The 27614-nt window shown below is 34.5% G+C and overlaps 4 protein-coding genes across 13 annotated transcripts; 1 reads left to right on the top strand and 3 right to left on the bottom strand.

Moving 5' to 3' along the window:
• Window positions 1-603: 603 nt before the first annotated feature.
• adgrf3a (adhesion G protein-coupled receptor F3a) lies at window positions 604-11834 on the bottom strand. 4 transcript variants are annotated; one of them, XM_047821364.1, is made up of 19 exons: window positions 10425-11832; window positions 10272-10322; window positions 9137-9194; window positions 8567-8579; window positions 8334-8468; window positions 7544-7681; window positions 7316-7407; window positions 6273-6331; window positions 6029-6153; window positions 4967-5179; window positions 4620-4856; window positions 4340-4468; window positions 4033-4226; window positions 3521-3706; window positions 2112-3416; window positions 1983-2024; window positions 1827-1862; window positions 1559-1639; window positions 604-1453 (listed from the first exon to the last, which is right to left on the bottom strand). In XM_047821364.1, exons 3-18 carry the CDS (start codon window positions 9185-9187, stop codon window positions 1577-1579), a joined length of 3018 nt encoding a protein of 1005 aa, XP_047677320.1. In that variant the 5' UTR covers window positions 9188-9194; window positions 10272-10322; window positions 10425-11832; the 3' UTR covers window positions 604-1453; window positions 1559-1576. The 4 variants fall into 4 exon arrangements, with proteins under 4 accessions (XP_047677320.1, XP_047677319.1, XP_027028109.2 ...); XM_047821363.1 differs by lacking the exon at window positions 10272-10322 and having other exon boundaries at window positions 4033-4202; window positions 10425-11834; XM_027172308.2 differs by lacking the exon at window positions 10272-10322 and having other exon boundaries at window positions 10425-11833.
• Window positions 11835-13873: 2039 nt separating this feature from the next.
• On the bottom strand, window positions 13874-22437 carry slc5a6b (solute carrier family 5 member 6). Of its 6 annotated transcripts, none has more exons than XM_047821528.1 (16): window positions 22307-22437; window positions 20862-20998; window positions 20657-20722; window positions 20469-20520; window positions 20148-20215; window positions 19883-20037; window positions 19503-19643; window positions 19268-19397; window positions 19081-19169; window positions 18017-18129; window positions 17765-17835; window positions 16875-16961; window positions 16623-16792; window positions 15098-15204; window positions 14653-14774; window positions 13874-14551 (listed from the first exon to the last, which is right to left on the bottom strand). In XM_047821528.1, the coding sequence occupies exons 1-16, from the start codon at window positions 22332-22334 to the stop codon at window positions 14420-14422; spliced, it is 1668 nt and encodes a 555-aa protein (XP_047677484.1). In that variant the 5' UTR covers window positions 22335-22437; the 3' UTR covers window positions 13874-14419. The 6 variants fall into 6 exon arrangements, with proteins under 6 accessions (XP_047677484.1, XP_047677482.1, XP_047677481.1 ...); XM_047821526.1 differs by having other exon boundaries at window positions 20862-21127; window positions 22307-22331; XM_047821525.1 differs by having other exon boundaries at window positions 20862-21311; window positions 22307-22326.
• On the top strand, window positions 21833-26756 carry cenpo (centromere protein O). The gene is made up of 6 exons (XM_027172248.2): window positions 21833-21973; window positions 22347-22495; window positions 23430-23559; window positions 24505-24773; window positions 25126-25288; window positions 25497-26756. Exons 1-6 carry the CDS (start codon window positions 21952-21954, stop codon window positions 25604-25606), a joined length of 843 nt encoding a protein of 280 aa, XP_027028049.1. The 5' UTR covers window positions 21833-21951; the 3' UTR covers window positions 25607-26756.
• LOC113659451 lies at window positions 25912-27569 on the bottom strand. 2 transcript variants are annotated; one of them, XR_007144522.1, is made up of 3 exons: window positions 26921-27569; window positions 26621-26782; window positions 26370-26511 (listed from the first exon to the last, which is right to left on the bottom strand). XR_007144522.1 is itself a non-coding variant. In XM_027172249.2 (2 exons), the coding sequence occupies exons 1-2, from the start codon at window positions 26630-26632 to the stop codon at window positions 25912-25914; spliced, it is 612 nt and encodes a 203-aa protein (XP_027028050.1). In that variant the 5' UTR covers window positions 26633-26758. The 2 variants fall into 2 exon arrangements, 1 of the variants encoding a protein (XP_027028050.1); XM_027172249.2 differs by lacking the exon at window positions 26921-27569 and having other exon boundaries at window positions 25912-26511; window positions 26621-26758.
• Window positions 27570-27614: the final 45 nt, after the last annotated feature.

Genomic DNA, 27614 nt, shown 5'->3' on the forward strand with positions numbered 1-27614 from the left:
CCTGTCCAACAAGCGCTTTAAAAAGGTCAAGGCTTTAGTGTTACATTGCCATCTAGTGGCCATCTTTTGAATTTGTGACCACTTACACCTAGATGACGTAAATCTATTGGGCTGGAGAGATGTCAGACATTTATTCTTGTATTTCATTATATATTTATAAAGGTAAGTAATAAATAAATAAACTAATTATATATTTATTTATCAAATTTATAATGCCAGTGGTGTGATTTTAGGGTCAGAATTTATGCATCGATTCTATTTTATCCAAGAAATGCACTGAATTGAATATAATGTTGCTTCCTTCTAACATTGCGTTTGGAATAATGACATACTGATGAAACGTGACATTTTAAATATGTTTTTCAAAAACTACTGGTTCAGATTTTACTCATAGGAAACTGAAAGCCACATAATGCATACTGTATCTCATAAGGAGGATTTATTTCAGGGCTTATTTGCACATTCAGTACATACATGCAAGAAGTTTGAAATCCATGCATGCTTCATTGACAGATGCAGCTGCTTAAAGACCTAGTCCAAAAAAGACTGGTGGGGACTGAAAGAAGTAAAGGAGAAGAAAAAGAAAACCACAGGAAAAAGAAACAAGCCACCAAATGTTGTTTTATTTATATTAAACATGAACCTAAACCAAAATTCTAGGAAAAATAAAATACAATAATCACGTGATCTCATGAAATAAAATGCAAGCATTAAACATGTATGTTTTCTATACTGGCATTTTGCTTATAAACCCAGTAGGTGGGAAAGAATAAATTACATAACATAATTATTGATCTTTTATTTAGCCAATTTACAGCAAGAATAGTATTTAAAAAGAATAATATAACCAAATATCAGAGTAAGACTTATATTTTAGTGTCATTAAGCCTCACCTTTAACTTTGATAAAATTATCTTCTGTTTGTTTGTCTAAATGTTTTCTACTTATGTGAAACAGAAAACTCATAAAATTAAATAAGGAATCAGTAAATCTGAAGGGCACTATGTATTATTAATAAAATTATACTGTACTATGACAATTCTTATGGAGGAAAGCAACTATTTACAAAATGCTATGACCATTTAAGCTTCAGTATCACAGGAAAATAATATCATGCCAGAATAAAACTTGATAAGTGTGCTTATAATGTTAACTAATGCATTACTTCTGATAGAAACAAAGGGTTTACAAGCTTACAATTACAAAAACACTATAATACAAAAAGGAGTTAAAAAGACAATGTTGATTAAAATGTTGGTTAATATGTTGATTAAACAAATCTGTATTTTTAAAAAGAGTGAATCATTTACATGTTTAATCACAATTAGAAGTATGTATATAATACTAAAAAAATAAAAGACAAAAAGGTTATGCTGGTTATGTCCTCATATACAAAAGCAGGTCTGGTTCTTCCAACTTTGTTGGTTGTTTGACACTGTATTTCAATATAAGCCTAGAAAACATGAATTTCAAAAAAATAAATGAAATAATTTGAAAGATAGATTGCCACTGGTCATTTCTCAAGAGCAAACAGTAAAGAAAATTAAGTTTTAGTTACCTGTGTAGTGTAAATCAGTTATTTTTTTTTAACTGCTGCTGTCATCTTCATTGAGCTTTTACTTGTGTAATCTGCCGAATGCTGGAATGAAAATGACCAACAAAATGTATTTTACAATTTATTTGTACATTTAAAATTAAAAATCCACTCCAGCATGAATTCAAACACACTGTGTTACTAGTAATAAAATAAGGGTATACCCAAATAAGGGTATGCACTACAAACATTTGCACTACTTTTACATATAAACGTGTTTTGTCTGATTTACCTGTGATCTCATACGCATAAACAGTGCATCTCGAACCTTTGGAGAAAATTAATAAAGATTAAGATGTAAAAAATGGTGGAGTATGATTCTTTTAATGATTCTGCCACTGAGCATGTATTAAAAAACTCTTTATATAATCTTTAAGGAGCTACTTGCCTTTTTCTCCCCAAAACATCCTGTTAATAAAATGAAGAAGCCCTGCATGCAATTTAAGTTTTTTTAGTATTTCAAAGATAGACAATGCAAAACATTGTTAGAATAGTAAATTCGATGGGTGATTCTTACCTGAAAAGAATTGAAAGCTGCAAAGCCATAATTTACAATCTGAGCAAATGGCTCATATGTGAGGTCAGTTGATGGAATAAAGAAGCCAAAGATCCATGTTATTCCAAGTGTAGGGGTTAGGAGGACAACAGTTCTGATAACACTTCGTACAACTTCCTTTTCATCATAACTTTTTCCCTCAGACAAAGTGGGTTTTAAAATCCTGCTAATAACCACAACCATAGTGAACATATTCACAAGCACAATTACACCAACAGGAATAACAAAGGAATGGATTGACCCTTTTAGTTCTCCTTCATACTTTAACCAACATGTCTCATTTACATAGTATGAGTCAAGTTTACCATTGTCATACGTGATGACTGCACTTATTACAATAAATAAAGGACAGACATAACCAAGAAAAAAACATAATCCCAGATATACCTTTTTTCTTAACTGAACAAAAACAAATATCATTTGGTGTAGGAGCCCCATACTCATGCACAACATCCAGAAAAACACAGCCAAGAAGCAAAAATGTTTCAAAACTGTAAGAGACTGACACCACTGGCTGAGAGTTGAATTTTTAGTGGAACTGGCTAAAAAGCCACAGTGTGCTAGCAACAAACAAAGTGCAATATTTACTAAGACAGTGTGTCTAAAGTGGGATATATTGGACTTTACCACAGTGTTCCATACCACAAACTCAATTGCTAAACATAGAACAAGTGAACAAATTGAGAACCCTAAACCTGTATAAGTTATCATATTCATATAAGGTAGTTCCACCGGTTCTGAAGACATTAGAGATGTAAAAGCAGAAAAGTGATCACATGTACAAGTATTTGGTTGAAGTACACCTCCCCAAATACAACCATTATCGGACCAGTTTCTTGTTGTAAAATTAAAAAACACACAGAATATCTTGTGGTTTGGAAGTCTTTGTTTCGGGAAGTTCATTAAGATTTTGCCTGATTTGTTAGCAGTAACTGACAATATAAATTCACTTGGCACACTGTTCTCATAATTTGGTAGCAGATCATATAGATTCTTTATCCTAGTTTGATAAACTGTCTCTGTTGCCGTTTTATCTGTAAAATTGATATTGAATTCATCTGTGCATGTGCTGACAGATGTGTTACATATCATTAATTGTACATTTTTCTCTTCGATTGGTTTTTGCATGGATACGTTTATTCGGCTTACCATTCCTTCAACAGCTTTTAAATATAGAATAGGCAATGTATATGTATTATTTAAAGGAGACTGCCAATTATCTAATAAACTGTCATTCAAAAGGTTGCTTGAAGATTTCAGAAAGTCCTGAAATTCACAAAAGGTAACATTAATTTTTTGACAAGCTTAGTGTAACTTTTGAAATACATTTTTATACTTAATTTGAAAATAGCCACTTACTGTATACTTACAGTAATCATGGATTCATTGAATGTAGAATTTTGAATTTTAGAGGCATCATTCAGGGTGTCAAATACATTCACTGACACATTAATATTTTGAAATGTATTAATGACCTGATCCTCACTTTTCGTCTTTAAAAGGCTAAACAGATTGTTTGCGTTATCTTCAACAAGCCCACATCCTTTCTGAAGATTCTGTTATTCATTTTTTAAAACAGAAACAAGCATGTTTACAGAATTAGAGATATGGATGACAGGAGAAAATTAATGTTGAGATGGTATAAATCTACAAATTAATGTGGTTTATGCCTTCGGTCTAACATTCCTCCATTTGTACATATGGGCATTGCAAAATGATCAAACTCCAGAGCTTCCCTTACTTCAGGATGTAGCTCATTACAACATATATATTGTTTGAAATCCAGAAAATGGCATCTTACCCAAATCTTGGGTAAAGCCAGACTACAATTCTAAAAACAAATGATAGTCTAGGAAAAACACTAAAAAAAAATCTCTCATACCTGCGTTTTAACCAGTACTGTCCAAAGGTCTGTATTTACACATTGAGAAATTACAGAATCCCAATTCCCAGTACTTAGTCCTTTGCACAGTCTTGTTTGATAACCAACTTCATTAGAATTACATTGCATTTTGGCAGTGTAATTAGCCTTTGCTTCGGGCCAGATACCATCTGCTGAGCAAACCACTGAGTCAGCTGGGGGAAAAAAAGTTTCTTTTTGGTCCCACATCTTGCAATTAATTTGTACATGAGCTAATAGTCTTTAAAATGACTGTAATTGCTCTGTAGGTTGATGATTAAAAACTTACGATAAATAACTGGTATAATTACAGATTCACTTTTTATGTTATTTGCTCTGTTTTGAAAAGTACATGTAACAACATGATCCTTTTCACAGTTGATAGAGATTGTGTAGATTGTAGTAGTGTTGGCAAAACCTGAAAGATATGAAAGTGCAATATATAATTAGAATAAACAATATTTAATATTTTAGCAAAAAAAAAAAACAACCAAACAAAAAAAAAAACAGTTTTTTTGTATGTGTGAACCAATGGGCACAGTATGAAAGGAAACATCTGTGGAACTTACTTGAGTATAAAATTTCACCATCTTTAGTCCAGTTAACAGTGTAAGGTTCGTTGCTGCTGTCTATGATACATTTAACCTTGATATCAACCTTGTATACAACACTTGGCCCTTTACATTTTGGGAATTGTGGGTCACTGATGATAAGGATTTGGGGCAAAAGTGCAACATCCAAAAATACACTTGCTCTGTGTATAATGCTGCTATACTTTGTAGATGTGTAGTCACATATAAATATCCCTGAGTTCAAATGAAATAGAAAAGTTTAACAGCTAATTACACAGGAGTAAAACACAACAAAACAAACCAGTGAAATAATTTGCTGTAATCATTCTGTAGCAACAACCAACCTTTCCAAACTTCAGAAGTTTGTGTAATAGAAACATTGCTTGTTAATAAACCCATAGACACAGTAGCTTCTGTGCCATTAGTGATACGTTGTATATTTGTATCTTTTTGTATGTACCACTTCACATCATCTAGTGTACCCAATGGAGTGGTGCATTGGACGATAGCACTGGTGTTATAACCAACCATAGCTGGTGCATCAATTTTTATAAAACCTGTAAAAAAACAAAATGAATGATATGTGTGAGGTTGTTAAAAAGCACACACACATAATTTAATAATAACATCCTGGTGAGCTAATTAACTGGAATCATGGATAACCCTTATGGAATTCTTAAATGTGTGCTTTTCCTGAGAAATCATTTTTATATAATCTCTTGTGTCTTCTGTAATGTAAGGCAGTTAAATAGTATCATTCCTTACCTACTGCTCTATGTTTATGTTCTGGAAAGCTGCTTTGAGACAATGTCTACTGTAAAAAGCGCTATACAAAAAAACTTGAATTGAATTGAATTAAATTTAATCAAAGGAGTATGACATTCCTGGCAAAAAAAGTGCTAAATGGTGCATAAATGGTGCAGAAAGACTTATGTTTATACACATTAGTGTTAAAATTATCTGTGGATCAAGCTAGATATTGAATGTTGCCATATTATACCATGGTACAATTTGTTTGATCAGAAAGCATATTGTTAACAAAACTGTGTATTAGGCAAAAGCTACTGGATGCCTTTCATGTTTTTTTCTTTTTAATATTTTGCACAAACTTTATAAAATATTGCTGTAGAAAATGTAACTGTATATATCACTGACACTGTGAGTGTAGCATTGGTATGATTTGCAGGCATAACATGTTGCTGAGATTTTTTTTAACACCCTTCAAGGTTGAAAAAGTGGTGTGAAACCGAGGACTAACTAGAAGACATTTTACACAAATTACATAAATAGGATTACTTTAAAGGATTACTTTAAATTATATTTACATCTCAAACAGTGCGGCTGCACCTAAAGCCCACACATATCAGACATAAACACCGAAAAACGTTGTGAAAAATGAAATTTACCTGTTGTTAAAATGTTAAACGTGGCATTCAATTTATTCTGCAGGTCGGTTGTCAGTGTCAGAAATTGGTTCATGTCAAATGGACCATTTATTAGCATTACAAGGTTGCCGATGATACTACCTGGACTTTTTTTAAACAAACAAAAAAAAAAGGCTTAGCTTATATTCACTTTACATTCATTGGCTGGATAAACATTTACCAAATTTGATACATTTCAAATGTGCAAAATGTTCATTATCATTACCTGAGATTTGAAATATTCAGCGAGTCAAACCAGTTCATGGTGCTGTAAAACAACGTAATCTAAAAGAAATGAAATTCATGCTTAGATCATTGTATATAAGAAAACAAAACAAACAAACAAATAGAAAAAAATCCAACCTTTGATTTAAAAAATTACCAAAAAAAAAGATTTTTAGCTCTTTGACATGCTGTAATGCTTTAGTAGAATGTATACAGTGTCATTCAAAAATCTGAGATCACACAAGAAATCTGGTATTATCTTTTTGTTTTGGAACAGGAAATAAACATAATTATAGAACAAAAAAGATATATTTTTAAATATATATTTAATTTTCAAAACTCTACACTATTTCCAGATAACGATTTCATTTGATTTAAATATATGAATATAAATTGGAGAATAACAAATAAAATATTTGACTTGTATAAACTTAAAAAACATTTTTACTAGTGGTGTCAGACCTTACTACAGACCTTATTTGGACCTTACTTGATCCTTGCCCATTCTCTGACAGATAGAGAGCATCATACATAAAAAAATGCAACTTGAGATGATCATCAAGTGGATTTGGTTAAAATTTATGCAGCATTATTTCAGTAGATGTGTTTTGGGTAATATTTATTCAAACCAACTCAACTCAGTGCAACCTTTTTTAATAGATAATTTGGTACAAAATACTGCCTGTATGTAATTCCTTGATTTTATGATAGCAATAAATTTGCTAAGCAATAATTTAGGAAAACAGGGATTCTTGAGCAGTGGCAATGTTACCTCAATTTGAAACAAATGCAGATTTTAAAATACCATTATGCCAACTGATTTTACATTGCTACAATTACTGGGCAGTCCCACTTACTTTAGTGTACTTTAATGTCTGACCACAAAAATAACAACTGCTAAGAACAGGTGAAAATAGTGAAAAACAGACAACGAAGTTTGCAGTACTCTTGTGTTATACAACTGACTTATACTTAAATAGCTGAAATAGATGTAGCAGTTTAATTTAATTTTCTTGTTTGGTATTGATTTCCTGCAACACATACATTTTCAGCAAGGTTTTCTTGTAGCTGATGTATTTGATCAATGGTTTGAGGCAATTCACCATTTTGAATTGTAAATGATCCATTAACATACACTGGAGAAAAAAAAGAAATACAGTTGTTATATTTAATTAAATACAGCTATCAATTTGTATAAAATTAATCTGGGACACATAGTACATTTTATATTTCTAAGAATATATATATATGTATATATAAGATGTATATTACCTCTGTCTTTATGGAGGCACATAGCATTAGTTGGCATAGCATAGCATATGTTCTGCTGGCAGCAATTAGGATACATTGCACACACATCCTTACTCCAAGTGTAGTCTGGATTACATGTACAGTTGTTGAAATGACAGTCTAAAGTCAAAAGTGTAAAAAAAAACAAAAAACAAGACTGAGAATGTTGTCAGATTTGAATAAAATCCTCTCCAAAGGTATTGGAAAAGTAAGGCCAATCATTTGCCATATGCCTAAGATACTTGGTTTGAGATATGGTTTGCATGTGAGATGATTTTCAGCTCTGATTCCCTGATATGTTCATCTAGCTGTGTTAAACAATTTAGGACCTGGCACCATTTTGTGAAACCCATCCATTTTTTTCAAATGATCAGAAATCTTTGATCAATGACTGATGAGTGTTTCTTTTTGCTCAGGTTTGGCTGTTAAATGTACTGTTTCCACAATTAACAGCTCTGTATGTCTACTCTTGGGTTGGGTCCTGGGTTTCAGCTGTAAAGTCTGCATTTGTTGTTAACATGAAGAAAACAGCATGAATCCCAAAGTGCAAGGCATTTTGAAGCTGGGAAAAAGGGGAAAAGCCATTTCATAAGCATATGGAATGTCCTGAAAAAGATTAACAACCAGGTATCGAATAGGATGAAACACACACACACACACACACACACACACACACACACACACACACACACACACACACACACACACACACATTTATATACAATACAGTATGTATATAGTAGGATTTTTACCAAGGTATTTAATTAATTACCTGTTGTTATGGTGATGTGTTTTAATGTGGCTTGCTCAACCGGGAATTCTGTAATGTTTCCAAGCAGCTGAGTGAAATTTTCAAATGCACTTGACTCAATTTGAAGATTAAAGTAGTAAGCTTGTGTTGTATTTGCTAGAAAAAAAACAAAACCAAAGAATGTGCATTCAAAAGTGTTTTAGTTTCCCAATAGACCTTTAAAATTAATGTAATGGTACATAAATGACATTTACCTGTAGATGAAGCCTAAAAATAAAAAATGTAACAGATTTTAATTGAATTTTACTTGACAAACTATATATGAACTCTCAAGAGAAAACTCTCAAAAATGGATGTGTATGCGCATAGGAACACTCATTATTTATTTAGCTACAGTATGTAACTCCTCAAAAAACATCTTAGGTACTTCCCAAAATTAAGAAAACAGAAGAAATAAAGGATATATATATATATATATATATATATATATATATATATATATATATATATATATATATATATATATAAATAAAATACATATAAATATATAATATAATATATATATATATATATATATATATATATATATATATATATATATATAATACAAATAAACTACTACTGTTTCATTCATTCCTCAATTTCATTAATCTCATTTCTGTCATTTTTGTTTTCACTTACAGTACACAGTATACCTTCCATTAGCATAATTATATATAAATCCATCATGGCAAAAATAGCTCAAATGATAGAAACAGAAGATGTTAGGTCCAGCCATAGTCCTTACACATAATTCTATGTCATCAATTTTAAGTCAGACCAACCTGGATACACAGCCCCAGTAAGATGAGGGTGATCCCTCCACAGCCTTTCATTTTGTAGCTGTGTTTTAGAGACAAAAAAGAAAGTAACACTGTCATTATATTTAAAACAAATTATGCATAATGCAGACGGATTACAACATAAAATACCAAGTAAGTACCAATACCAAATTGTAAGGTTTGTCAATAGATAATAATACATCTTAGACACCTCCATTATCACCCAATACATATTTGTGCTATGTATGGGGAAGTGGTAGCTCAGTGATCAAGATGTTAGACAGTTTAAAAGGTTGTGAGTTCAACTCGCAAGACCACCATCAACCCCTTAACCATCAAATGTTTAGTTGAATATTTTTTTTTAATTTTTCAAAAAGTCACTCATTTATGAAATTCAAACCTGTCCAATTTTAGATATCCTTTAAAATCTTTAAATATATTTAGAAAGGTTAATCCTGCGAAGTGGTAGATCATTGGTAAAGAAGTTGGACTACTGATCAGCAGGTTATGGATTTAAATCTCAGGACCACCAAAGTGCCAAATTAGGCTCTTGAACAAAGCTTGTACATACACTTCTTAGTTACATAAATGAGAAGTTTCCTCTAGATAAAGGTGCCTGCCCAATGTAATAAAAATAGTTTCTTGAATTATATAGCAATACAGATCAGTTATACTCGAGTATGCCATTGTGTTTTCTAAACTTTTTTCTTTTTAAAAAAGTTATTTGTAAACTGTCCAAATGTAGCTCTCTGGCTATTGATTTAATAGAATTAACATTCAAAAATGTAAAGTTACCTTTAAAAAAAAAGTAATTCAGGGATTTGATAGTAAAACTGTTTGCTTTTCAGTTGTAATACTGCCAAAACCTTATGTAATTTGGCGAGGGAGTGTTTTGGTTTATCTATTTATTTTTTTGCTAGTCCATTCTAATCTTTAGTACAAAAAACACTAAATACTTCATAGACAGTTGAAAGATGTGGAAAACAATTTACCTTCATTATTCTTATTAATACTACTAATTACAGCTACTACCAATTTATTAAAATGTATTTACTACATTTTTTTATCTTTTCTAAAAAACTGGTGACTGCCTGATGATTTTACAATAAAAATCAGAAAAACTTAAAATATTTCTTACCTTTTCAAAAATTTTTCATCTAAAACTATTAATCTGTGCTACTTTGCATTCCTAAAAAATACAAACATGTGGATATAACAACTGATTTGGATAAAAAATGTTTTAAAAAGAATCCCAATCCAGCGGTCTGACACACAACGAAAATATAATTACATCAGTCGAGATGAGATGCTCATTCTCCAGTAAATGCATCAGATGGTGTATTAGATGTCTGATGCTGAACACATTCCTCTCAATGTTTTGCATATCAACAAAGTGTGCTGTGTGAAGCTCAGTGTGTAATGCAAACGTGCTGCGTTGAGTTAGAAGTCAGGCAGTCAGTAGTCTGTTCCATAGGCATGCCAATCTTATTTGCATTACATATCACATAATAATAATGCCCTGTGTTTTAAAATAGAACCTTTCTTTTCGATTTTTATAATTCCTCAGTCCCAGGCAAAATTAATTTGAATTCATTTCCTGAATCGTCCTAAACTTTGTTTGCAATGCAAATTAACTCCAGCTTCGAGGAACTTACTATACTAACAGTTGACAATTTTATGGGTAATATTTTTATGAATACCTATCCCAAAAATTGGACGAACCAAACATACAGGCCTGACAAAGCATTATACTAGTTTGTGGGATAGGATGTGTAATAACAGATGCAAGAAGATTATTTCCTAAATCATTTCACCACTTATGCTGTACAGAATTATTACACACAAACCTTTTAGTATAGCTGAATAAATCAATATGGAAAATGTGTTTTACTAAACCAAAGTGTGTACTTTTGCCTTATATAATAATTCTTATTTAATAAAATCACATCTTATTAATTACCCAAAGTTTAATAAGCTCAAAAAGGAGAATGCAGCAGTGTTCTTCAGGACTGAAAAATGATACACGCAAGAGACAAACTAATTTATTTAAAAATAGGAGCTCAACATAAGAATTAGTACTGAGTTAAAATCAGAATCTAAATGAAAGCTTAAGCTAAATATTATAGTTTGACTGTATCTTGTCTCATCTACAAAATAAAAATGAATTGAACAAAGTTAATTCATGACTAGTTATTGTACTTCATCTCAAATGTACTTCTTCTCTTCAGCGGTCTACATGGTTTCAGTGGCTAGATTGTCATTCTGGGTATTCTGTCATGAAAACCGTATAAATAATTTTTGTAGCTCACTCGGATAAGCGGTAGAAAATGAATGAATGATTTATATTTTGTAGGATATGTTTCATGCGGTTTCATATGACTTCAATGCCTTAGAAATAGCAGTAAGGGATAGCAGGGGAAGTTTTATACTTAATGGCTGAGAATAAAAATTTCTTGATAGCACCAGACCATCATTGGTGACTTGCTTCAGTGAAAAAAATACAAAACAAGTTGATATATCTGATATATCATGGTCAATATGGACCATGCACAGTTTCACATAGACCGTGGAGCTGAGCTGCTACACAATAGTGTAAGAACGGGCTGAGAACCATGGCCTCGGACTTGGAGGTGCTGATTCTCATCCCCGCCGCTTCACACTCGGCTGCAAACCGTCCCAGTGCATGCTGAAGGTCCTGATTTGAAGAAGCCAACAGGACAACATCATCTGCAAAAAGCAGAGACGAAATCCTTTGGTTCCCAAACCTGACTCCCTCCGGCCCCCAACTGCACCTAGAAATCCTGTCCATATAAATAATGAACAGGACCGGTGACAAAGGGCAGCCCTGCCGGAGTCCAACATGCACCGGGAAGAAGTCTGACTTACTGCCGGCAATGCGAACCAAACTCCTGCTCCGGTCATATAGGGACCGGACAGCCCTTAACAGAGGGCCCCGGACCCCATACTCCCAGAGCACCCCCCACAGGTCATCACGAGGGACACAGTCAAATGCCTTCTCCAGATCCACAAAACACATGTGGACTGGTTGGGCAAACTCCCATGAACCCTCCAGCAACCTGGTGAGGGTATAGAGATGGTCCAGTGTTCCACAACCAGGACGAAACCCGCATTGTTCCTCCTGAATCCGAGGTTCGACTATCGGCCGAATTCTCCTCTCCAGTACCCTGGCATAGACTTTTCCGGGGAGGCTGAGGAGTGTGATCCCCCTATAGTTGGAACACACCCTCCGGTCCCCCTTCTTAAACAGAGGGACCACCACCCCAGTCTGCCAGTCCAGAGGCACTGTCCCCAACCGCCACGCGATGTTGCAGAGGCGTGTCAGCCAAGACAGCCCCACAACATCCAGAGACTTAAGGTACTCAGGGCGGATCTCATCCACCCCTGGTGCCTTGCCACTGAGGAGCTTCTCAACTACCTCAGTGACCTCAGCTTGGGGGATCGACGAGTCCACAACCGAGCCCTCCGCCTCTGCTACCTCAATGGAAGACATGTTGGTGGGGTTGAGGAGATCCTCGAAGTACTCCTTCCACCGTCCGAGGATGTCACCAGTCGAAGTCAGCAGATTCCCACTCCCACTGTAAACAGTGTGAGCAGGGCACTGCTTCCCCCTCCTGGCGCCGGACGGTTTGCCAGAATTTCTTCGAGGCCTGTATAGAATGGTTGCAATTTAAAAATTTGGTTTTTCTATTTTATCTTATTTCATATTAAGTTTCCTGTGTGTCTGTGTGAAGAATAAATGTATAATAAATTTGGCATATAATGTATTTTTGCAGGAATATAAATTAAAATTTTGCCATTATTTTGGTTATCAAATCTCATTTAAAACTACCCAGTTTTGCAGCAGTGTCCATATATTTTAATATACAAATTAGTTGGTGTGTTTGCATGTCAACGTCGTAAAGAAAGATAAGATCGTCAGGGTCATAATACCCTAAATATTTGCATAGGATTTTTTTCCTCATCATTTTAGGACATTACATTAATGTGGGTATATATTGGACAGCATGTGTAAGCCCAAACAGCATCATAGATAAATATGAAAATAGCCAAACTACACTTTAACAAAGTTTTTCCTACTAGCTCTGTTTAATCCAAACATGAAATGGTATTTGGTACCTACAGTACAATGTAGAAGGTGCAAAAGGCTAAAATATGTGAGGTGTCTAAAACATAAGTCCAAGTATGACCAAGTTAATCAACTTGAATTTGTAGCTGTTCATGACTGATAGAAGCTCCAGTTCTGGCTAAAGTTAAGCAGTCCTAAAGCATGATGCTGCCACCACCATGCTCACTGAGGGTATAGTGTTCATTTGTTGATGTGCATTTTTGGCACCAAAAATACCTTTTGGAACTAGCTGTGGCATAGAGGATTGGTTCCTGCCATCTTAAGAGTGTGTTTTATATCCATGGTACCCATAAAAACATATACATAAACATATTTGTAACAGTCCTTTTTCAGTTGGACTGTGTTAGCAATGGCAATATATTTCATATACCTATTCTAAAAAAAAGGGTGAACTTTAGTACACAGACACCTGAACATCAAACCTAGATGTTTTGTTGAACTCATTACAAATTTAGTCCCCTTTCACAGTCTTCTGGGAAGACTTTCCATTTTGGAGCATGACTGTGGACATATTTTCAAAATCAGCCACAAGAACATTAGAGAGGTCATGCATAACCAAGTTTTTTGATTAAAACAAGTCAATTTTAAACAAGTCAATTTTAGCAATTCTTTTTATTGATTTCCTTCCCATCTCGGTTTGTTCAAATTTCACAGACTTCCATATACTTGGTTCCTGTTTATAAGCAGCTTTTAGATAAACTACTTGGAATTGGAATAGGAAAAGTTTCCCCCAAGGTTGTAAACAAATAAAGTACACTCATCCATGTTAAAAGAAACTATAAATCTACTCATTCCTGCAGTTATCCAATCAATCATTTGGCAGCAGCAGAATGCAAAAAAAATGACATAGATACAGGACAGTATCTTAGGGTAGAGTTCACATCAAACATCGGAATGGGGAAAGTGTGATCTCTGAATTTAACTGTGGCATAGACTACTATATACAGTAGTATATAGATTCCGATGTTTGATGCGAACTCTACCCTAAGATTCTGGTCTGTATCTATGTAATTTTGTGCATTGTGCTGCTGCTACATACTTGAATAATTGAATATAGATGTGCCTAATAAAATTCTCAATGAGTGTTATTCATACAAATCCCATACTTCACTAATTAATGGCTTTATGTTTCTGATGTGTCACACCGAGGTTTCCTTCTCTAAATGAGATCTTTGGCTCAGTGGCAAAAAAGTCTCCATTTCTTCCTCTGTTCCGGTATTTTCCTCTGGCTTGGCAACACCATTCATTTGCTCACAATGTGTAGTAATTTGCTAAAAACACAAAAACAAGCTCTCTTCAGTAAGCACAATAGAAAACAATGCAAAATTAATTGTGTTGGATGGTTAAATTACAATTGTAAGTTAAATAATACCCCGTCCTCTGGAGGTGAACCACAGCAAAGCTTGGGCTTTGGCAGGATTTGCAGGAAAAAATGTGTGTTATCTAGCAGAGGATAAATTGTGCCAGCTGTTACATCTGTTTTCTTCATTGGACCTAAATGAACAAAGATGGTAAGAAACTTATCTTTTTACTTTTACAAGAGAGATAATACTTCAGGAACTAATTTTTCCTGGTCAAGCTAATGGTGGCTCTCGAGCAAATCCAGGACCACTGAACAAATGGCAAGAACATATTCCCCCCAGCTGAGTCACCAGTCCATTACAGGGCACCAAGCACTCACATTACACATTAGCCAAATCACTTACAGTGGGAGTAAACTGGAGAATAAACAATATCTATTAAAATAATTATATACTGTAAATATTCATTATTGTTTGTCATCAAACATGGTTTATATCCACAATTTATTCTCATACCTGTAATGAGACTGACAAGAAGTCCAATAATCACCACAACAGTGGAGTTGAGAGCACTGTACCACATGTAGGACAGGGAATAGAAGCCATGTAGCCCAACAGGTTTACTAAAGAGACAAACAGAGAGTACGGTACATAATAAGACACAAACGATTAAATATGAGTCACAATCCAGATAACCAAAACAGAGAAAAAAATAACCTTATATAGCTTATAAAACAGTCAGCTTATTTTCATAACTAGTTTCTTACTGTTATCCGCAGCTTGTGTCTCATATTTCCCACAAACTGCACGAGACATTTTTCACCCCGATGAAAGAATCTTATCTTTCTATGTCTCTCTTTTATTTCTCATTTGAGTTGGGTACAATGAAACTTTACAGAGATTAGATCATTTCTTCTGAGGTATTAATCCAAATAAGCCATCTTCATCTAATAAATAACTGCTCTTACAGCTGCTAGTTATTTTACTTAGACTGTATACGGGTTGATGCCATTTGCTTTAAGAAGTTATGCTTGGGTTAATAAGTCTGCATATTTAGTACACATACAGTAGGTCTGTATTTTTTTTTGTTCATGTTACTGGTTCTTCACCTTTGAGAAAAAAAATTAATCATACATTTAAATATTTCAAAAATCTGAAATTATCTAATTTTATAACAATCACAACCACTAGTATATAACTAAAGGATTCCACGTTGGGAATTATTAAGAAAAGATATATGATCAAAATGCATTAATGTACTTTTGTACATATTTCTGATATATAAAGATGATAATTTCAAAATAAATCCACCTGCAGCTGATTTCATACTTCAATTGATCAACTTAAACACATTCAATAAGCCCTGATTACAGCGACCTTTGTTGGCTTTAAAGATATTACAATTGCATTAACTCCTATAAACGTCTCTGAGATCCTAGTTTGAGCTACTATGATTCTAGATGTTCAAAGACTACCAAGCAGACCTTTCTAGAAAAAATGTGTTTTGCTTACTGCCAAAAAAACATGATAAATATTTTATGTTTAAGCCATTTATTTGTGATGGAATGCATTTGTTGCTGTGGAGTAACATGCCTAATTTGACATTTTTGAACAATGAAATATCTTGTTTGTAGGCTATAATCCAAAGACCACAAACTAAAAAAGAAAATAATAAAAAGAAAATAATATTTTCCACATGCATTTGGAGATGATCTGAAGTATTGGAATTAGTAAGATAATTCTGCCTGTCTCTAAGTACTTCAAAAACAAAAACTAATTCTGTTAAGTTAATAATAATAAATAAATAATAAATAATAATTTACAGCCAGTGTTGAAATGATAATATTTCTTTCCAGTTTTCATAAAACAGACACTATCAGTAGTCATTTAAAAAAGAAAAAATAAATAAACTTACAGGTTTTTACTACAGGTGACTGACTGGTTGTAAAAAACAAACAAAAAAAACTTTTGGATACCCAAATAAATCACATATTTATAAGTCCCTGATAATATTTACAGAAGGTCAGTGACTGTGTGTTACCTTGGTTTATCAGTGACTGGAGTTAAAATCGAACTCATTGTAGTCAAGGTCATATTTTCTGTTGATAGTGGAGAAGTGCCATTATGTGGAAGCTGAATCTGAGCCACAAATCCACCAATTCCAACCCAGAAGGCCATGATGAGCCCAGCGACTAGTCCTGTTACAGCACCCTACAGAAATACAACCAAAAGGTTTCCTCTCTGTGACCTTGCTCATTGTTCAATGCATAAATATTTGGCTAAGAATACTCACAGTACTATTGGACCAAGGGAAAAAGATTCCAAGACAGAAGAGTCCCAGCAGGGGACCACCTACCATCCCAAAGATACTGAGAGCTGCCTTGAAATGAGAAATTTTAGACACATTTTATTCAGAGGGAAGCTGCAGAATCATATTTTAACCTGTTTCATGATTTTAGTTTGGTTTATTTCTGCTGATAGTGTAATTGCTTTGGAGATTTACTTTTACATTTCCATACACCATTATCAGGGTTTCCCAGTTCAGGCGGCCCGCCTAAACTGGGAAACCCTACCGCCTTAACTAGGTCGTCCAAAAAAAAATAAATAAAAAAAATAAAAATTCCGCTGCACAAAAGGCCATCAAGTGCATCTCGGAGAATAGCGCGGACGTGCTTTACACCGCGAGAGCGCACGCGCGCCACACGGCCGAAATGACAGAAAGACGTGGTCCGTCACTGTCTGGAGGATAACTAGCCAGTCGATAAAACGCGTGTATGCGAAATTTTGAATGTTGTTTTGCACTCTTATTTATTATTATATGTTATTTAAATTTTATATTTAGTGTTAAATAAATAATTGTTAAATGTAGTACAGAGTCTGTGGTCTATCTCACAAAGAAGCGCCGCCCCTAGCCCCGCCCACCGAACCGCCTTATCTAACAAATTTTCTCCGGGAAACCCTGCTTATCCAGAGTGACTTTTTACTCTGAGACATTTTTCTCTCACTTTATACAACTGAGCAATTGCGGGCTAAGGGCCTTACTCAAGGGCCCAGCGGTTATAGCTTGGTGGTCCTGGGATTGAACTCATAACCTTCTGTTTAGTAGCCCAATACCTTATTACCCAGGTCACCACATCCAAAACTGTACAGTTCGAACTGAGACTTAAATTCAGTTCTGCTTACCTGCAAAACAGAACTGTTCATCAAATGGACAACATACGCCATTGCAAGGCATAAAAGGCCATATGAAAAGGCTAGATTTGGGGGGGAAAAACAAACAAACACACAAAAGTAGGTTATATCTATGAATTAACAACATCATAATATCATTTTTATCATATAAAATTATTTTTTCTATTTAACTGTACATCCACTCAAGTACAATACAAACATTAAGTAGACTAGAAGACAAGACATTTGCGTATAAAGACTCACCGAGTATCTTGGACAGTAGTGTGGCTCTAGCCTCTGACATAGAAGGATAATGAGGCTTAATTAAATCCTCCATTGTTACTGTGGCCAAGGAGTTGAAAGCTGAGGATATTGTGCTTCGGATAAGGGAATAGCAGCCATAAATCAACACAAGTATAATGCTCTATAAAAATAGTTTAATAGTAACTTTACTGTAATAGTCATAGTAATATCTGCACATCTGTAAATTCATGCAATTATCGGGCAATTATTTGAAAGACATGTTCCATGTAAAATCCTTTTCAGCTAATACAGGTCAACTTTGGTAAACATTCACATGATAAACATCAGAATGATAAAAAAACAGATCTGGGACCCAGATCTGTATCTGAATGATGGTATGCACTGTGCTGCTGCCACATGATATGATAAATGTATAAAAGAAACCTTAAGTGTACAGGTGTTCCTATTAAAGTACTTAAAACTTTAGCAAAGGCAAAAAAACATGATCTAATGATGTGCCCTTGGAGACCAACTGAACCACAAAACATCAAATGGTATCAAAACAGAAACAATACAACTTATCTTATTTGCTGAAACATTGTGTTCCTCCTGTTATTTAGCTTAATTCAAGTCAATTTACAAAAGAACACAAAGTCCCAGTTCCACAAAGGATCCACCTTTATGGATCCTGTTTTGCTCCTTTATGGTTTCTTGTTTTCAAATCTTTTACATGTCAGATTTTAATATAAAATAAAGACCCACATAATGGTGTGATTGTGATTGAGCAATTCCTCAATATGTTTCTTTCCAATTTGGTTATTTCTATTATTTCAAATTAATTATAATCCATGCAAATGTATCAAATGTCATTGTTTCTTCTTTATATGAAATGTGTATGAGGTATAGTTGGAGCCAGAATATTTACAATAAATACAATTATCACAATTTTAACCACACATTTTTAGAGTGCGTTGTTTTCAGCAGGCAAACACTAAAATTCCTAAAGCATTTAGGATAACACACAGTAATCTGGTCCCGTCATAGGAGTTGTTGTTTGCCTCCTAAGTGCAGCAGCTTTTCCATACCTTAATGACGCACTGAATAAGCATGCAACGAACAGTCCAGGCAGTCCAGGAATGCCCTGCAGCATGTCCATGACAAAGTATAGGACCATCTATTGTTCAGTGTCACAGGAATGTAAAGAAAGAATGGAAAAAGATGTAAACAATGATCCATTGTGAACAAATAAAAGAATATCTTAGTGTTTCTCACCTGATCTTTAGATGTGATATATTGCTTGTCTAAGGGACTGTTATTACCATAACATGCAAACATAACAAGCCCCATGAGACAGCTTAGACCTAAAGCAAGCTGAAGGCAGGGAAACACCATGTAGCATGACCTACAAGAGAATGCCTTCAGTGTCAGCTTCTGAGGGAGAACATCCAGCTTGAACTTGCCAGCACTCAAGCTGTAGTATTTCAGCAAAATTTAAACATTTACTCACATTACAGCTTCTTTCTCTGTGCGAGAGCTAAGGTACCGCTGCACTTGTGCCTGGTTCACACCATATAAAGAGAGCATGAGAAACACACCACCAAATGCCAATGTCCAGAAGGTGTGTCTCACAGTCGGGTCAGGATTTAGGCTTAAAGGAAAGAGAGAATTACAATTAAAAGACCAACCACAGATCTTAAGGGATGTTTGTTTAATAAAACAAACATCCTACAAATCCTACAAATCTTTTGAAAATTAACACAAACCCAAAACAAACAGACAAATAAATAAACTATATACATACATACATATATATACATATTATATATATATAATATAATATTAAATAATAACAGTTCTTGTTTGTATTCATGAAAAAAAATTCCCCACTCAATTCCAGAGATCAGGCCTCCCTCTGAAACCTTCCTCCAAACTTCAGAAAGACCGCCAGCCTGCTGTACACCCACAATGACGACAGCAAGCTGACCTGCAAACATCACCACCGTCTGAAAAACATCTGTCCAGATGACTGCTTTCAGACCACCCTGTATGAGTGCAACACCAAATATTGATCAAGACAGACTTCCAGGAGGACATCAGCATGCTTTGCTTTTATATTTGAAAAATACTGCAAAAAACAAAACACAGTATTTACCAGCGTAGTGTATATTGTGCACACTAGTCCAGTTGCTAATACTGTTCCCCACAAGTGAAAACCAGTAACTAAATGTAGAATGAGAAAACACACAAAAAAAAGTTTAAATAAGATATTATTTCTTTTTTTTTGTGTGTGTAATAGGAAATCGTATGTCATTTGTTAATATTAAGATTTCATCAAGTTGTTGGATTGTAAAGTGCCATAGCAAAACATAAATTAAACATATCAATTCACTTTGTAATAATTTCTATAACAAAATATCATAACAAAATATGTTATATTATCTGTAAATGCTATAATTCATAGAGCTGTATTCACCTGCATTCAGTGCAAGAGCTGGAGTATATACACAAACACCCATATAAACAACCTGTATGTACAAGAAGAACAAAATGATTGATGTAACAATCTTTTTTTTTTTATTTTGAAGTCAATGAAATGCAGCGAGTGTGTTGAAAGTGCTTATTATAAAATGATAATTTTTTTAAATCTGTCATAGCACTTACCATCTGAAAAATGAAGGTCACCGTCCCACATATTCGGACTGCTTTAGAGAAACGCAGCTCCAGATACTGTTTCACCAAAACAATAAAAGAATTCTTGTTTTAAAATATATAACATGCTTGTATCTAGTTTGTTTTGCTGCCAGACTTTTCCACAATTAACAAAGAGATAACCCCACATTATTAAATAATATAAGACTAAACCTTCCTGATAAACACTAGTGAGATGGAGCCTGTAGAACACCGGGATAAAGATGTGGGCTGGGATCAGGAGCCCCAGGATATAGGCGCAGCCGATGAACCAGTACTGTGTGCCGTTGGTGTAGATCTCTGCTGGTGTCCCCACTATAGCAACAGCAGATTGAAAAGAGGCCATGAGAGAGAGGGAAAGGGGCAGGCACCTCATGCTCCTGTCTGCCAACAGGAACTCCTGTGTGGTTCTCTGCCATCCTCCAGTGAGGGCATAATACAGTCCTATGGCCATGGAAGCCACCAGGAGCAGAGCAAACAACACAAAGTCAATAGGAGTGAAGTACTTCTGTCCAGTGCCGTCCATTCTGATAAGTTCAAGGCTTTAGTTAGGGTCTGGGAAAAGGACAGTGTTGTGGCAGCCATCCATGAGCAACACATGAGCACCTGCTCCTTTAATAAGAGTTACCTGTGTGAGATTTATTTTTATACAGAGATTTCAGTAACACGAATTAGAAGCTATACAAATTGCTGCATAAAGGACAGACTATATATTAAATATTTTAAAGTTCAATTTTTAAAGAGTTAAGTTGTTCAGCCACAACGTTACAGTGCAGTATAATGTTTCTTACTCAGTCTTTCTTTATACCATCAGCCAAAACAATACAGATTCATATAAACGTCCTTGATAAAAGTCTCATTTTATAAAATGGTAAAACATTTTTTAAAAAAAGGAAAGCTAGTGATTTACCTGCGCGTCATGGTAAGTTGTGGGTCAACCAACACACGCTTAACAAAACACGTGGGTTCTTCTGTCTGTGACCTACTGCTTTCACTATACTCCTGTAATTTGAGTTTGCTTCCGTCACTGAAATCTCACGCTTTCACTCATCTCTAGTGAGCTCTGAGCTCAAGAGAGGTCAATGTTAGTTACTATGCATAGGGAAGTGCAATTCTTCCGCACTCCTCTTGTTTGCGCAAACCGAACGCCATTTTGACGCTCTTGAGCGTATTTACCTCTGACGTCTACTTTCGCGTGACTTCACGTCCATGTTGGAATTGAGGAAGGCGGCAGATTTGAAGACTAAAGGAATAAAACACTTTATCAAATGGACAACGTAAGACAAAAAGGTACATCTATTGCAGTTTTTACACCGTTTTTCTAAGATTATTTATTGCAAAAGTGAAAAGATTAGATAAGGATTAGCTAAATTTGGCACCAGATTAACTTCTGCTAACTACATAGATGTTTTTTTTTCACTACCCACATTGGTAACACTAATATTGGATTGGTTGGCCGCGAGCCGACCAATCAGCGGGCCGTTTTGAAGACGAGTCTATACTTCCAGCCAATCCTAGAGCAGGAAGGGGTTGTGTTGCAAAACGGGTGTGAATATAAAACCCACAAAAAAATAAATAAATAATTTACCTGAATATTTGAAAAGTTGTTTGAATATCACCTACTTAGTAACATCGAATACATAAGTGACATTTTCTTCCTCAGGTGTGTTTGATCACCTGATGATGTTAGAGAGGACGGAAGCTGCAGGACTGCAAAGACGTCTGGATGAACATCTGGAGGAACTTCCTACAACAGCAGCAACACTTCGTGCAAAAAGAGACCGAATCCGTTGGGAAACATCTGACATAAAGGTGGTAATGGATCTACTATACAAACAATTTCAATTAATGATTTATGTGTCTTGTTAATAGTTGATTTAATCTGTTAAATGCATAATCCAGTGTTGGAAACTCTCTGTACTTTAAAGAATGCAGATTACCACAGTCAGTGGTAGCAAGCCGTTGAGACGTAGACACAAAGGAACTCAGTTTTATGACTTGTAATTATAGAAAAATATAAAACAGAAGTGTGCATATATAGCAAACAGTGGTGATCAGGATGAATAATGATTGGTTTTTGGCAAAATTGAGTGTCAGTGATGATCAGTGACTAATTGTTGAGAGTTTCATGAAAAGACTCACTCACTCTACTTGTATAAACATTAGCTGTGGCATAAGCCCAAGAACCATAATGAGTGCAGGACATCTGCTCAACAAGATGCTATATTTGTGCCTAGGCAGTTTTTTGAAGTAAACATGGCATCACTGCCTGTCCCATAGACCAAAAATCATTAACAACAAAGTATTATATGTAAGGAGTGTATTTCAGCATGTAACAAAATTTCTATCTGCTACACAGTAAAAAAAAATCACAGCAAAGAAAAAAACCAAGTTAAAGATATGCACAGACAAGTGTATACTATAAAAAAAAATTATACTATCACAACAACTATATGTAAATGAATAGTTTACTATAGGTAAAACACGTCATATCTCTGTGCAGTACTATGGTATTCTTCTTGAAAATGATGAATTTTGTGCAAAAAATGTGTGATGAACCTTGTCAAATATTTATGATCAGGTAAGTATGTAGTAAATGAGAGAGCAGGCAATCATTACACGTTCCAGGACCAGTGCTTTATTCTGAAACTTTCACTGCTATAGTAGTTTAGATCAATTGTAGGGAAATGAAAATAATTGTGTTTGCATTACATGTATTAACTGTGCAGTACAACTGTCACTTTAGAATCTGAATGATAAAATGGACCAGGGGCTGCCGCTAGATGATGAAGCAACTGAGGCAAAAATCAAACAATATTTGCTGATGTCCCGGTGTGTGCAACTCAAGGATCTTCAAACTGCCCATCGACTCATTGGTAAAAAACAAAACAAAAAATAATTATTGTACATTACAATCATTATCTTGCAGGGAACTTTTTTAACTTTTCAGTTTCAGCCCATCTGTTGCCATAAATATATTTTTGCCCCCAGTATCTCATCCATCAGTGGAACAAGACCAACACATTTCTAGAGTTATCTGGGTGGTAAATAATTCTCACTGCAGATTTAACCAACATGGGATTATGTGGTTCTGTTAGTTCTGTTAAGAGTATTATTATCAAGCACTTCAATTTTAATAGGATCATATTGTGACTTCTGGGATAAAAAAAATAGTCAATCCAATCTGAAAATTTCCTTCGACAACAGTAAATAAACTGGCTAGCTAATCATTTCACTGTGTACACCTACATGATTGGCCAACAAGGTGTGTCAAATACACAGAACAAATACACCCTAATAATACCGCTACATCTAATACAATATACAGTGCCTTGCAAAAGTATTCATACCCACTGAACTTTTTCACATTTTCACACGTTACAAAAACAAACAATAATTTATTTTCAGATATTTATTTGTAAAAAAATAAATTTTGGACACCATTTATAATTTTCATTCCACTTCAGAATTATGTGCCACTTTCTTTCGGTTTATTTAATAAAATCCCATTAAAATACATTTTTCTTTGTGCTTGTAATGTCAAAATGTGGATAAGTTTAGTGGGTATGAATACTTTTGCAAGACACTGTATATCAGTACCACACACATTAGCATGTCAGTTTCTGTGTAATTGTAGTCTTTTGAACTAACAGATGGACTAATATCATACCAATATCATTTTACAACATAAAGAGGAAAAATAAATGTAGGTATGATCTAGGTATATCTAATATAAGTTCTGTACTTTCATTTTGTTGTCTATGTTTTGAGTTTTTACAGACCCTGTGTTTGTTTGTGTGTTTGGTGTGTTACTCTTTTAGCTGGATACAACATGGTAGAGAGCAAACAAGGCAAAAGTGTGTGTGTGTCATTTCACACTGCCTTTGAAGGTGTTTGCCTGGAAACCTATTATATGGAGGTGGACCTCACCCGCAAGGTGCAGATCAGTCGTCATAACATCCCCCCATGTATCCCACTGGAGAAACTCGCCAAGGAATATCTACAGAATGATTTTAAAGGCTTTCTTCAAACACTCAACCTACACCTCAATGCTTTAGCTGGACGCAAACAGCAGATTTCCCTCATCGAGGTGCAGAAAATAATACCGCTATGTGCATCTGTATGTCTGTTTGTAAAGGGAAAATCATACATGTTTATGTGAATAAAATCATGAGTTCGATTACATTATTATTAAGTTTGACTAAGCTTAGTATGAGTTTCATAATTCATGAAAAGTTGTAAAATATAGAAATTCTAAAAGTATAAATTATATATAAAAAGTAACCACTAGTACACAAACTATCCAAGAAAAACATTTCAGACCAAAATCTTTCTTTGACTGTTTAAGTTTATTATAGAAATACACTTCATTATTGTGTATAAACTATTTTATATTTTACCTTAATCTTTAATTCTTTATCTGTGCATCTCTCTGACCACAGGAACTCCTTGGGACAGTAGAAATCATTGAGAAAAATCAATTGTGCAACTTTCTTGCCCTCATGTGCAACACCCCAGCAGAGAGCGATGATGCTGTTCTGTGTACGCTGGAGTATGGTGACCTCACCCGATGTCTCCCTACTCGCGTTGTTATTGACAGCGAAAGTAAGACCATCTGTATCAGTTCTTTCAAAGTAATATTGCCTTATTGTGAAGCAAATTAATTTTAGCATTGTTTTAAATGCACTACTACAGTGAATAAAATATTCATAAAAAAGTGCCATAATACTTGAATTATAATAGGTTTGTACTCAGTCACCATCATTATAATCCATTTTCCTTTCACCTGATTTTTTTATTTATTTATTTACAGATAAAACACTTATAGAATCTCCACGGTGGAAGGATAACCAAGTGTTGCTCATGGAGACTCCAGTTCACAGTGCTCTTTCGATCATGAGAAAACTGGGAAGCATTTCATGAACAAACAGAAACTAATTCAAAAGACATTCATGTTTACACAGTCCTTTGGTTCCCTTTCACACAGTCTTTAAATAAAGGATGTGCCATTTTTCAGCTATTTAGCAAAATTGAGCTGGTCTAATTAGTAGCAGCATGTAACCACTGAAGTCTTGTGTCCACAACTTCCAAACACAATATGTTTGGATTTCGAACATGTTCTGAATAAAAAGTATTCATATGACTAACATTAACCTACAAACAAAAGGGCAGGAAAAAACACATTTGGTTCTTACATAATATAGTATATTTATAGTGTTTATGTGTGGTTAAATTGTTTCTAACTTGTTGAAGAAAATCTGCATTTTAAGTTGCAGTTTTTCTCTGTACAGTTGTTTCTGACTTTCCATCTTTTGCCTTTTTTGTTCTTCTTGGATTTCCAGTTCTTTCTGGGAAATGCTATCGATTAAGGCCAAGTCCTTTAGATACAGGATGGACAACTGTTTCGATTCAGAAGTCTTTGGCCGAGCAGACATGGCTGATTTCAGGAGCCTTGTTCCTAGCATCTGTTCACTTTGATTTGAGAATGCTTTACCTGAAAACATCCTCCTGCCTGCTGAGTTTGGAAGCCGAATATACTGAAGATCGCTTTTTGTCGTCCTTGTCGTTGATATGGCTCTCATTGTGTTAGTAACAGTTGCACGAGGTTCACAAACTCTTAAATGCAGTAACTTTTTGTGTTCTCTCAGTAGACATTCTCTGTCTTGATGAAGCAGTTTGAGATCCAGTTTGTATTTTCTGTGAATTTGTTCCAGTTTCGACTGAAGATCAATGTCTTCTTTGTGATTTTTTTGCCTTGTGTCAATATACAGCAAAATATTTGATTTTCTAAGTTTTGCCTTTGACGTCATATGTGTAAAAATGTTATCCTGAAGCACAAGAGAAAAATTAGATGATTGCATGTTGTTCTTTATATTTTACAGATTTTGCAGTACATGTGTCTATTTTGTACAAAAATAAGAAATATGATTAACATACCTTAACTTGCATCCTTTTTCCTCAAATAAAACTGGTCTGGATATTCTTGTTTTGTGAGGCCAATGGTACACAAAGACAGACTGATTGTGACTGCTGCTATGACACTTGCCTTAGTAAACAGTATTATTTGGTTGAACCAGTTTCACTGTTCATTTGAGACTCCTAGTGCATAGAATAGAGAATAACTGCTGTGTTACAGCAGAAATGTTTATCTTAAAAAAATACAATGCAATATTTTAGGTAAAATAAAGGTAAATGAAGCATATTCAGTGACAGGAAACAAATTAATTTTTTTTTTACTTCATAAAGAAATGTTGCTCATAGAGTCTGTGGTCCTGCTGCTTAACTCCTAATGATTTCTGTTAAGGTGTATGCGATAAATATCCAGTTTTTCCTCCAGTCGTATAATTGACATTTCTGCTTTAGGAAAACATTTTATCAAATTATCTGAGAAGGTTTTATTTAGGTTTACGTTTTATGACAGACATGGAACAGACATAATCAAGGGTCAAGTCAAGTGAGTCACCATTTCTCCAGGACAATGGTGTTACATAGAACAAAGAAAGCTACATAGAACAACACAGAGCTAATGGCTTAAGTAAGTCTTAGCCACATAAAGTGCATCTGTGCAACCTAGTGCAAACTGCAAGATAAAAGACAAAAGACATTGTGAACAAAACACAAAAGACAAATACACAAAAGCAGCAATGACCAGAGTACATAGCCTACTGTAGTACAGTAAGTAAATGAACGAACACTTAATGTAGCAGTTATATATATAGGTATTGCAATGAATTTTGCAAAACAGCAATTGATTGAAATATGAAAGACAGCGTGTGCAACAGACCAAAAACTGTGCAAAACAGCATGTAAACAGTTTGATATGGTGGTGCTGTAAACATGGATGTATATTGGAAGAGTGTGTATTCGGTGTAGGTCAGTGCAGTCTTATAATGCTGTAATCAAAGTAAACAAATTTTACATTGTAGATATC

The sequence above is a fragment of the Tachysurus fulvidraco genome, chromosome 12, assembly GCF_022655615.1.
Source record: "Tachysurus fulvidraco isolate hzauxx_2018 chromosome 12, HZAU_PFXX_2.0, whole genome shotgun sequence".
NCBI classification, from domain to species: domain Eukaryota; kingdom Metazoa; phylum Chordata; class Actinopteri; order Siluriformes; family Bagridae; genus Tachysurus; species Tachysurus fulvidraco.